Source organism: Botrytis cinerea, chromosome 1 (genome assembly GCF_000143535.2).
Source record: "Botrytis cinerea B05.10 chromosome 1, complete sequence".
Lineage (NCBI taxonomy): Eukaryota > Fungi > Ascomycota > Leotiomycetes > Helotiales > Sclerotiniaceae > Botrytis > Botrytis cinerea.
In genome coordinates, this window is record NC_037310.1 from 474,202 (window position 1) to 485,830 (window position 11,629).

The window sequence follows — 11,629 nt, forward strand, 5'->3', positions numbered from 1 at the left end:
ACAAGAGTATATAACTGACCAGGAATCAAGGAAAGTCGTATTAGAAAGTTCCAATCGGTATGTGATGGATTTTTGAATTCTTTCAATAAATGATGCTTTGAAAGCTTGCATTGTTTGAATGTGATTGGTAGTGTGAGAAGTGGGTATCTTTTATTCGTCGACATACTCGTACATAAACATCATTTATACAGTAATAGCATCCCCACACCTCCTACAAAGCTCATCCTCTTCTGGAGCTACATACCTCCAACATCTAGGGCACTTTTCGTCCTTAGGAGGTACAACCCATACTTTTCCTTCCTCATTCGGGCCATGCCACCCTGGTGGAATCAACAACGCGGAAAAATTCCAATCCCCTCTATTAACATCACTACCGAACTCCACGGATGATACAACAAAGATATTTTCTAGCTCATCTGCATAACGCTTGAATACCTCCTGGCCTTTTGGAGGCAAATCTATCAACACGGATGATTCTAAAGAAGAGCCGATAATCTTTTCAGAGCGAGCCTCTTCTTGTGCACTTTTGATGGCAATCTGTGCGCTTAACAACCATGGAATATCTTGCTCAATCAATGAAATTTCTTCGGCGGAGAGCCGACTTGAAGGGATGATAGGATCAAGAAATTCGCGATGAAATGGATGAACTGGTTGTTCAGCAGCCATCCAGGCAGGGAGATGGTTCCATACCTCTTCAACGAGGCAAGGAGTGATCGGAGTTAACATCTTTAATAGACCATGGAATATCTCTTCCAGGACACCTCCTCCATCACCGCAGTAGAGTCTGTCCTTACTGGCTTCAAGGTAAAATGCGGAAAGGTCTGTGTAAATCCATCGATTGATTGCACTCACAGCCTTGTTAAACTCGTATGAATCATAAGCCGCCTCAACTTCTGCCATGACTGTTTGCAATTGAACCAAAGCTATTTTATCCAATTTAGTCAGTGGTGACGTCCTCGCACTCTGGTGCATTGATCCGAGCAACATTTTGAAGGTGATCCGATACTTTAGTAAAGCGGAGTTTACAGTCGCAAGAACTGGTTGACCAATGACAAGGTCCTTAGTATAATCGCTGCTGGCGACCCATAGGCGCAATGCATCAGCTCCCAGTCCTTGAGATATGTTCCCACCCTTCTTCTTTATCTTCACAGGCGGAAGAAGAGAACCGTCCATGATTTGGCTCGGTGCTATTGTATTTCCTATTGATTTGGACATTTTTTTGCCATTTTGATCAAGAGTAAATCCGTGTGTTATCAAAGTTTTGAAAGGTGCCTCTGAACTCTCGGCAACAGCGGTGTGAGTTAACAAACTTGATTGAAACCACCCTCTATGTTGGTCAGTGCCTTCAGAGTAGACATCAGCACGTTGATCGGTCTGCGACCAACTAGTGCCACTGTCGAACCAAACATCCATAGTATCTTTGCCTCGCCGATATGTACCGTTCATTCCGGCGGGAATCCATGCCGGATCATTTTCTGGATCTGACCACCATGCATCAATGCCTCGTTCATCGATAACAGATAGAATATGTGCAACGCTTGCATCAGTTAACAAGGCTGTGCCATTTTCGTCATACAATGCAGGTATTGGAACACCCCAAGCTCGTTGTCTTGAGATACACCATTCACTCCTAGACTTGATGAAGCTTTCTAATCTCTGCTTTCCGGTTTGAGGGATGAATGACACATCGTTTAACCTTTCTAGAGCAACACTCTTGACATCTCCAACATCTGCAAACCACTGTTCTGTGGCTCTGACAATGACTGGAAGCTTTGTTCGCCAATCATATGGATACTTGTGCTTATATTTTGATATGAATAGAACGCGATCTCCAAGAATTTTGAGAACCTCCATATTACCATCATTTAAAACCGACTTACCTGACAGAGCACTTGGATCGTCAGGAAGAGCAGCATCGGTGAAGCAGCCAAGATCATTCACAGGGGCAACAGCTTCTATACCAAGACGAGTGCAAACCTCATAATCATCCATACCATGGCCAGGAGCGCAATGAACCAGTCCAGTGCCAGATTCAGCCGAAACAAAATCGGCATGAATCAAGGGTTGGGCATCAGAGTTTTGGCCACGAAGTTGGTTGGTATACGTCAGAGTTTTGAGGATAGAGTTAGGAATATTTTGTTGAACAATCTCGACGGCTTTATCTTTGAAACATGACTCTTGTAGTGCAGAGATTCTAGAATCTGCAATAATCAGGTGTTCTTCGTCACATTTGACAATAGAATAAGTCAGATCTTGATGAAATGCAATGGCTCTATTTGCGGGAAGGGTCCAAGGTGTAGTAGTCCATATCAATGCCGAGAGGTTATTTAAATTGGGGATAATATCTTTTAGTTCGTTGGAAATGTTCGTGATAGGAAACTTGATATAAGCAGATGTCGAAATATGTTCGTTATTGTACTCAAGCTCCGCTTCCGCGAGAGCTGTCCTCGATGAAGGCGACCAATAAACCGGTTTGTAACGTCGAAAAATAAGGCCCTTCTTGACCATTTCCTGGAAAACTGCAAGTTGCTTGGTTTCGAATGTCTTGTCCATTGTCTTCCAGGCCTTATCCCAATCCGCCATAACTCCCCATTCCCGGAAGCCTTTCATATGTTCTTTTACGGTTTTGCTTGCTAGGCTTCGAGCAGCTTTCCGAATTCCAATGGCATCCAATACCCCTCCACCATCTTTGTTCTTCTCGCGCTGTTGCTCAAGAGCCTTGATCTCGATCGGAAGACCATGGCAATCCCATCCCGGAACCCACACAACTCGGTGACCCTGTTGAAGCTTGGTTCGACAAATAATATCCTTCAAGAGTTTATTTACAGCATGTCCCACATGAAGAGGTCCGTTGGCGTATGGAGGACCGTCATGAAGGATAAACGGCTTCTTGGTGGATCTTGCATGGCTTTGCCATTTGTAAAGATCATCGGAGCATCGTTGAAGGTATTTTGGTTGCTCTGCAGGGAGAGGTCGAGGGCTGATGATGTTATAGTCAATTGGTGGTTCGAGAAAATTATTAACCAAATGATTAGCCAAACCAAAGATTTGCTTACGGAAAAGAAGATTTAGGTAGTCTTAAAGTCGAAGACCATGATTTGACAGAAGGGCGAATTGACATCTTCGCTTGTCCATGGCCTCTTTTCCCTTGAGAGATTCTGAATTGAGCTTTGCTATGGAGAGCGAGCTTGAAAGTTGGGATTGAAGAAGTCCATTGTTAGAGCCTCATATACAAGGCTGACATTGTTGACTAAAGCTCCAGGAGCCTCGAATAACCAGAATGAACCTCTCCATTATCTTGTATTCGTTTTTCTGGCTCTATCAGTTGAGGGAAAAGGCTATTGCAGATGTTGATTAATGGGCTTCATCACTTGTACAGTCGATTTTCGCGATAATGAATCTGCTTTTGCTATGGACATATGGGACTGTGATTGGTGTTGCATATACTCCTTCGTTTCTCGAGTGACCCTCCAGAATTTCTACCAGGAGCATTTTTTGAGTCCAATTAGAACCAAAATGAAGGCATTCTATCGTTCCTGCGATACATGAGGCCATCCTATTTCGAATGACAGCGGAGGGATAAGTTGATGAATTCACACTGAAGAAAGCGTTTCAGATATCATTCTCTACCTTGCACCTACAAACCTCGAATTTCACTCTGTTCTCGACGTATTCCACGGTCCTTATTAGAATCTCAAGTATGGAGAGGGTGTCATACAGAGTGTAAAGTATTCACTTTCTTCAAACGCCTACCTATGCAGACACTTCCAGCAAACGATTCTGATTTCGATATAGCTTCTACTAAGTATCCTTTCCTCTCCCTCGTAACCTTGGTAGGCTCATTTCTTCGCGAGATTATCATGTGATATCAAATGCAATGAAGTCCTCCCGAATTTGATTTGCCATCTAAAAGCATGACGCCAGCCATACACCCTTCAGCGAAGAGAAAGTTAATTATATCAATCATGGAAGCTTTTCTCCGTTGTGCAAAGAAATACTGAGATTTAAACGCACGAGAACACACGAGCTGCTAATACTCAGTACTCGGTCTGCTAACTAACACCTAACATGTAGAACGTTTTCAAACTACCTCAGGAATCTGCCCAACTGACAAATCCCTCCATGGCAAAGAATAAGAAACCCCAGTAGACAGAGCCATCGAGTTCGCAAGTGTTCGAGTAGCATCATGAAGTCATACACGTCATTAGTACCTACCGCTGCACAGCCACATAGTAAGTACATAGCACATTCATCATGATAGAACCAAAACATACCTCGACCCCTACAACTGCGGCTGCCCCTCAAACAAGGACAGAAGCTTGAACTCAGCTTACTTCCCGTGGCCGCCAAGAGTCAGCACATGTGTCTGTCAGAGATTCGATAGCCGTCTCTTTTCTCGCCCCTTTCCCTTTCACCCGATGAAGTCGTGACATGAGGTAGGTCCTTGTATTATCCATCACCCCATTCAATGATACTTCTCACCAAAACTATCTTTGACGATATCGATGTTGTTTGTGGAAAGGTCTCGTTTTACCGCTGTGAGTGATTTCCTCTCAATACAAGCTTTCGCCAAGCCTTTCCTACCCTTTTTGCAAGAAGGCAGTGCACGGCTGCTTACCGATTAGATCCGGGGGGGGGGTTTGAGGGTTGAGGGGCAAAATAACCCTGGCAGAGCTATTCACAATGCCGTTGGTCTGGTGATACTCCAAATGTTGTGACGGGATGAATAAGTGTATCAAGAAAGCCGCATGCTATATCTGGCATAGTTTGCTATGGCTGAATGCAACGGCTTGTGGTTGCTTGGAAAAGATCATGACTGCGTGGTTGCGTGTACGGAGTGACTTGTGGCGGAATGTATCTTTGTTCAGAGAACTAATTCGTGTTCAGCTAGCTGAGTGTATTGGGAATTGGGACGAAAGGAACAGGAATGTCAGACTTGGACAGTAGTCATCACATTTGATTGGATATTCTAAGCCCTGCATCTCCCTTTAGAAACGGGAAACCCATCACGGAGTAATAACGAGTCTCAAATCTTGGCTATACGGACACGTTTCTTTGGTTCCCGTTTTACAAAGCGCCTTTTCCACAATCTGGCACGCTGCATCATTCATGATGGCTGGGGAGGCGGAAGAAGAAAGGAGTAAAAGTTTGGATACTTTGCATCTACCTGCCTACCTGCATACATAAAAGAGGTAAGAATTGTATTGCACAACCCAATGAGAGAGATTGTATCGTATAGAACGGTTTTTCGACGACACGGATCCTTTTGTGAACTCTAGATTTCCTTACCAATCGATTTCATTAATCTTACCATCCATCCATCCATCCACCCATCTATTCGATTTCAATACATACACAAGCGACATTACCAATATTCCAAGATCTTCTCCGGGGCTGCAGTTTTCCCTTTCCCTTTCCCTCTCTCTTTCTCTTTCCCTTCCCGAGCTGCCCCATCCCGTTTGACTTTGCGCTAAACAAGGACTTTGGGTTGAATTAACCTTGATTTAAGGAACGAAAGCTATCACAGCTATCAAAGCTTACTTTGCTAGCGACCTAGGTGGAGGATAGCGCTGCCGTCTCAACCTAGTTTCGCTCAAATGCTCCAATCACGATAGAGGGACAAGGAAGCCACGGTGCAATCAAAGGTACTATTCTTCTCCACATCGCCATCAGCCACTGTGCCGGGCGAAATAAATACGATTCACTCATTTCCAGCCTCAAGTTTCCTTCTTTCCTTTGGCTATTCACGAACTTACCTTTCCTCTTCCTTCTTTTTCTCCTTCTCCTCCTTCTCCCTCTCCTCCTTCTCCTCGACCTCCTACACTTTCTCTTCCGCCATCCTCTATCGATATCACCTAAAAAACGGCAAACATGGCGGGATCTACAATAATGACAACCTTACTGCTGAGCTCCTCGCTTTTGAGCTCTGCAGGCGCAAACACCGTTCAAATGTCAATCGCCAAAAACCATGCCAATGAAGCAGAACAATTACAAAGGCGCCAGCAACACCTCCAGCGACGAGGTATGGGAGAGGCGATGCGCGTTGAAGAAAGGGCAGATACAGTCACGGCGAATTTAGGAAATGCTGTGACCAGTGGATTATATTATGCAAATGTTACAGTGGGGACACCGGCACAGGCGCTGAGTTTACAAATCGATACGGGTAGTTCTGATGTTTGGGTACCAAGTTCGAGCGCGAGCATTTGTGAGGATACCAGAGATGGGGGGTGTCCGGGTGGGAGTTGTATGTATATCTATACTCCTGAAGTAAGTTTATTATGTGGAGGCTTGCTAACATGCTGCAGTTGATTTTTCTGCGTCCAAGACTTTTCTCGACGTAGATCAAGATGCTTTCAACATTTCATATGTAGATGGAACTGGGTCCACTGGAGACTATTTCCAGGATACATTCTCAATTGGTGGAGCAACTGTCAAAGGTTTCACGATGGGTTTGGCTACAGATACTTCTATCCCGATTGGAATTATGGGCATTGGATACAATAGCTCCGAGGCAAACATTCAGACTGGAAATGGGACTACGTACCCAAATTTACCGAATGTAATGGTCTCTTCAGGATTGATCAAAACAAATGCCTATAGCTTGTGGTTGGATGATTTACGTGAGTTTTACCCTTTCATGGAACGATCATGAGAACAGAGCTGACGTCTAGATAGAATCCAGTACAGGCTCAATATTGTTCGGCGGTATTGATACAGAGAAATACATTGGCGATTTAGTCACAGTCGATGTCTACCCAAGTTCTCGCGAAGGATCAGTAACATCCTTCACTGTAGCTTGGACTTCTCTCTCGGTCCAGTCCTCGTCTGGAACTGATCAATTGACCCCTACCGATTTTGCTCGCCCAGCAATCCTCGATTCTGGAACCACGATTACCCTTCTGCCCGATGACGTTGCCGCTCTTGTTTTTGAGGAGCTCGGAGCAACAGTCTCTCAACAAATTGGTGCGGTAGTAGTTCCATGTGCTCTAGCCAAGAAGAATGGTACCATAAACTACGGTTTTGGGGGAGTGGGTGGCCCCACCATCAAGGTGGATGTATCACAACTCGTATTGCCTCTTACCACAACCGATGGGCGTACACCAACTTACAATAATGGTGACCCAGCTTGTCAACTTGGTATTCAGGCAGCTGGTTCGAACCCCACGCTTTTCGGCGATACGTTCTTGAGATCAGCATACGCTGTCTACGATCTCGACAATAACAGAATTGGACTTGCGCAAACCAACTTTGACGCTACTGGATCCAATATCGTACCATTCGCAAGCGCAGGTGCAGCTATCCCAAGTGCATCGAGTGCACCAAACGAAGAAGCTGTTACACAAACAGCCTCTGGAGTCCCAAGAGTTGGTGTAACACCTACTGCGACGGGAACTGGTCAGGCAACTTACAACCCCACTGCCACAGGCTTTAATGCCGAAGAAGGATTTACTTCAACGGCATCAGCAACCAGCTCTTCGAAAAAGTCTGCAGGGTCAGGAGGTCCTGCACCATTTGAATGGGCTAGAGTTTTCGTTGGTGGCTTTGCTACAACAATGGTTGCTGTTGGGGGTGGTATCTTTACTCTTCTAATTTGATAAAGTTTGGATGATAGAACAAACAGCGGAGGCAATACATAAACAAAATACATTGTATATTATACACTTACACAGCCTTGTGTAATTTTACGAAGCAATACGAAAGGGATATCATATTTGGCGCAACGAGTCTGTTTTTTTTTGGAAGCGATGACATTGATGGATGGATATATGTGCTCGGGTGGTTTATATTGAGCATAGAAGGAGACGTATTTAGTTGAACAGGAAGACGAAATATGGATAAAGAAACATGCCCTTCAAACATCAGTTCAAATGTACTTGCAAAGTGAAGTCTGCTTTAATGATCTTGAAAAGATCTAGAACATCGATTGTGATCACGTGCTGATAAGATAAGATAAACGCCAAGCCATCGATAATGCGTCTATCAATCAATCATCCGGAGCTCAAGCTCCAACCTTTCTCGCAACTCTTCGTTATTTATTAAAGATCTTGTAATATCAAGAATCCCCGCGATTACATTGCACGGCATATGCACAACTACACCAAGACTACTTGCTAGCCAATATCCATCATTACACAACTACCCCAAGCCCGCCTCTCTGTCATCTTTCCCAACAAAACGCAACTACACGCAAACGGGAGAGTCAAGCATACATCCATCCATCATGTCGACAAACGAACCTGATTCTCTTGACCCTCCACCCTCTCGAGCTCCGGATCATACACTTCGCATATCTACTTCTCCTCGAAACATTTCGATATCTAGTTCTCCACAGAATCCTCAGTATTTGTCGAATTCTCCGCAGGAAGTTAGATATTCTGTCTCACCAAGAGAGGCTCGGCATCTTTCTGCTGAAGACCATCGATCATCTGCTTCACCTACTGCTGAAGAAACTAGTTCTCCTAGAAATACCCGAAACATCTCTCCCGACGACCAACGTCGGTTCGCTTCACCTACTGCTGAAGAATTATACACTTATGGAGAACCATTCCCCGAGCTGCCAGAATATCCTCCGCATGTCGCAGATCCTTTAGTGCATATCCAACAACCATCTAACTCACAAGACGGCTCGCAGATGCCTAGAGAAGAAGTCACTTCTTTTGCTGGGTACTTCACGTTGATCACAGATTCGACTATGGGAGTCGAGGATGGAGATGGAAATCCGAAGACACCAACAACACACCATCCGTGTAAGATCCATTATATATTTTCGGATGATGAAGATTGTGAGGAATTGAAAGAGGCTTGTTTGAGAAGTTTACCGAACGCGTCCAATGCAGATACTTCAAATAGTAATTCCATGACGAATAAGAGTTCTGGGGAATTAAGAACATCAGGCTCGAGCTCGAGCTCAAAATCCATAGTAGTAGCAAAAAAGGAAAACAAGGATACGCAGGGGGAACAGAGGGAGGAAAGAGTTATCATCATCGATATGAACGAAACGGGAGATAGAGTAGTCGGAGCACAAAGTTTAAGTGATAAATGGCAGGTTATGGGATGTGAGATTGGCAAAGCACCAATTTTCGAAAGTGTGGGTGAGGAGGGTGGAGAGAAAAAGGAGAAGGGAGGTGGATTGATGCTGAGGATTGATGGAGTGGGAATACCTGTTCATAAAGGGGACAAGAAGTTGAGTGGGAGTCGGGAGAAGGGTAAAGGGAAGGAAAACAACGAGATGAATGAAAAAGAGATTGGGGATTTGGATCTGGACAAGATACTTGAGGGGTTTGATAAACGGATGGGAATTTTACGTAAAGTTATTGGTGGTGTGGGTTGGGATACAGAAGAGGGGGGGTTGGATAACTATGATGGAGAAGCAGCAGATGAAGAACGAGACGAAGAACGAGATATGGCGATAGCTGGGTTGCAGTCAGCTGAAGAAGAGCAGAGAGGACGAGAGGAAGAAAGAGATGCACTTGAAGCTTCTTGATTTCTAAGACTGGAAATGGATGTATACTTTGGGCAGGCGGAAAGGTTTTGGGATAGGTGGAGTTGCATATATTAACTAATACATACATTCACGACATGGCAAGACGATGGCACGGTACAGCACGACATAGCATGATACGGATTATCATAGGCGTGTATCATAGGCGCAATATCATTTTAATATCTCATGGTAAATAGACATGGCATCAAGGTTTAAGCGAGGTGGGGACGGGAGGAAATGCAGCGGGATATCAGATCAGTATGTTATGTATGGGAATTAATGGACGGGTCGGTTGGTTTATCTCTTAATGTTTGTTTTGGGAGAGAGGGTTTAAACGGTGTTTATAGGAGAAACGGAGTGAGGTAATTATATCAGTCGATTCAATGCATTGCTTCGGTTTGAATCATTATATTTGGAATTCAATCATGAGTGATGCGACGTGAGTTGATGTGATGTGATGTGATGGAATCCCGCGAATATGATATCCGTTATTGGGATAAGAATTAAGTGAAACGAGACGAGATAACTGATATGTTAAGTACCTCGGAGAAAGTTATTAAAATACTCGGTATGGCTAGGGAGTACTAGATAAGTAGTGGATTTTGGAGTTGGAGATTATTAAAATCGGAAAGGGGGTGAGTGGCAGTTTAGATGGGGATGTGGATGTGGATGTGGAATTGGAATTGGGTGTCAGGGGAGTGGGAGTAGGATTTGGAAATAGGTTTGGGGTGGAAATGGGTGATGATCATGAATGATGGGTTCTGGTGGTGAGTGTGGTGAGTGTGGTGAGAGGAGCAGTGGTGATTATGGTTGCAAGGTGGAATGGAATAAAATGGGCTGGAATTGGAGGATGAAAATGTTTGAATGAAAGATAATTGAGTCCGAATCGAAATAGTTCGATACGGATGAAACTCGCAATCTCAGAAAAAAAAAGTAAAGAGGCGGAATGAATTGAGCTACAATGAAATAAATACAATGGGATAGGTAGGTAGGTACGCAGATACAACGCATCATATCATATCATCTAAATCACGAGACGGAAATCGCAGGGATGGAAATATGTGGTAAAGCAATAGGATACCTAGGTAGGTTAATTAAGGGGTTAAAAAATGAGAGAAAGCAGAAGGCGATGAGATGGAGAATTATTAGCAGATAGGTGAAGGATATGTATAGGTATGTGTGTACCTAGGTACGTGGACATGATACAAATTCCTCCCTCTTCACCACATACTCACTCACTCACTCACTCACTCACTCGCCCACCTCCTTCCTATCTTTTTGCCTCGCTTCATAGTGAATATGGAATTGGAAATGAAGAATGTTCGTTTATCAATCAATCAATCAATCAATCAACCAGTTAACTAACTAACTAACCGAGTAGATTTGAACAAATCAGTCCAAGTTAACCGAGGGGGGATGCGTGGGTGAATTTTGTATGGGAATGATATATTCAGGAACACTTTACTTTGTATGTGGTGCAGGAGATAAATGAGATGAGATGACGTTGATAGTATAGATAGATAAATAGATAGATAGATGGGATGGGACGATATAGAAGAGAAGAGAGGAGATGAGACGAGACGAGACGAGATGATGATTACGGAGAAGCGATTAGCAAATAGCGAGGAGTGAATAAACACCCTGCTACTCGAAGTTTAAATATCTACCTAGGTAGGTAGGTAGCTAATCCCGAGTTTCGAGTTCAGATATAGGAAAGAATTCGAAAAGGGGAGGGAGGGAGGGAGGGAAGTGGGGGTAAAGACAAGACTAATAAGACTGACTGACTTGTAAACGAGCAGAGAGTAGATACCTGGGTAGATAGAAATGAAAATATCAGGTAGGAGGATGAAATGAAGAAAAATAGAGGGGGGTGTATATATACATACATACATACATACATACATACAAACAAACAAACACACAAACGTGAAATAAAAAGCATGAAACAAGTCAAAAACGCAACAAGTTGAGAAAAGCATAGCATAGCTAGCTAGCATAGGTACCTACCTACCTAGAAAGGTGGGAAAGTATCAGCTGGGAAGGGAAGCAAAGAGATAAGACGAGACAATGAAACGCAGCGCAATCAATGAGTTTGCAAGTCTGATAATAATCTAAGAAGCTCGAGCGGAGTGAGTTATTAATCTG

At 43.8% G+C, this 11,629-nt stretch overlaps 3 protein-coding genes across 3 annotated transcripts; 2 read left to right on the top strand and 1 right to left on the bottom strand.

Annotated features, from left to right (window-relative positions):
• Positions 1-106: 106 nt before the first annotated feature.
• Positions 107-3,184, bottom strand: BCIN_01g01180 (hypothetical protein). The gene is made up of 2 exons (XM_001555519.2): positions 3,057-3,184; positions 107-2,980 (listed from the first exon to the last, which is right to left on the bottom strand). Exons 1-2 carry the CDS (start codon positions 3,119-3,121, stop codon positions 184-186), a joined length of 2,862 nt encoding a protein of 953 aa, XP_001555569.1. The 5' UTR covers positions 3,122-3,184; the 3' UTR covers positions 107-183.
• Positions 3,185-5,150: 1,966 nt separating this feature from the next.
• On the top strand, positions 5,151-7,879 carry Bcap3. The gene is made up of 3 exons (XM_001555520.2): positions 5,151-6,244; positions 6,306-6,620; positions 6,676-7,879. Exons 1-3 carry the CDS (start codon positions 5,872-5,874, stop codon positions 7,593-7,595), a joined length of 1,608 nt encoding a protein of 535 aa, XP_001555570.1. The 5' UTR covers positions 5,151-5,871; the 3' UTR covers positions 7,596-7,879.
• A 115-nt stretch (positions 7,880-7,994) lies between these two features.
• On the top strand, positions 7,995-9,890 carry BCIN_01g01200 (hypothetical protein). Its single transcript, XM_001555521.2, has one exon. The coding sequence runs from the start codon at positions 8,222-8,224 to the stop codon at positions 9,482-9,484; it is 1,263 nt and encodes a 420-aa protein (XP_001555571.1). The 5' UTR covers positions 7,995-8,221; the 3' UTR covers positions 9,485-9,890.
• Positions 9,891-11,629: the final 1,739 nt, after the last annotated feature.

Bases quoted from the DNA above. Each gene is read 5' to 3' on its own strand.
- BCIN_01g01180 (XM_001555519.2), bottom strand. From the start codon at position 3,121: ATGTCAATTCGCCCTTCTGTCAAATCATGGTCTTCGACTTTAAGACTA. The intron at 2,981-3,056 runs GTAAGCAAATCT...TAACATCATCAG, and splicing joins CTACCTAAATCTTCTTTTCC to CCCTCGACCTCTCCCTGCAG.
- Bcap3 (XM_001555520.2), top strand. From the start codon at position 5,872: ATGGCGGGATCTACAATAATGACAACCTTACTGCTGAGCTCCTCGCTT. The intron at 6,245-6,305 runs GTATGTATATCT...AACATGCTGCAG, and splicing joins GGGGTGTCCGGGTGGGAGTT to TTGATTTTTCTGCGTCCAAG. The intron at 6,621-6,675 runs GTGAGTTTTACC...ACGTCTAGATAG, and splicing joins CTTGTGGTTGGATGATTTAC to AATCCAGTACAGGCTCAATA.
- BCIN_01g01200 (XM_001555521.2), top strand. From the start codon at position 8,222: ATGTCGACAAACGAACCTGATTCTCTTGACCCTCCACCCTCTCGAGCT.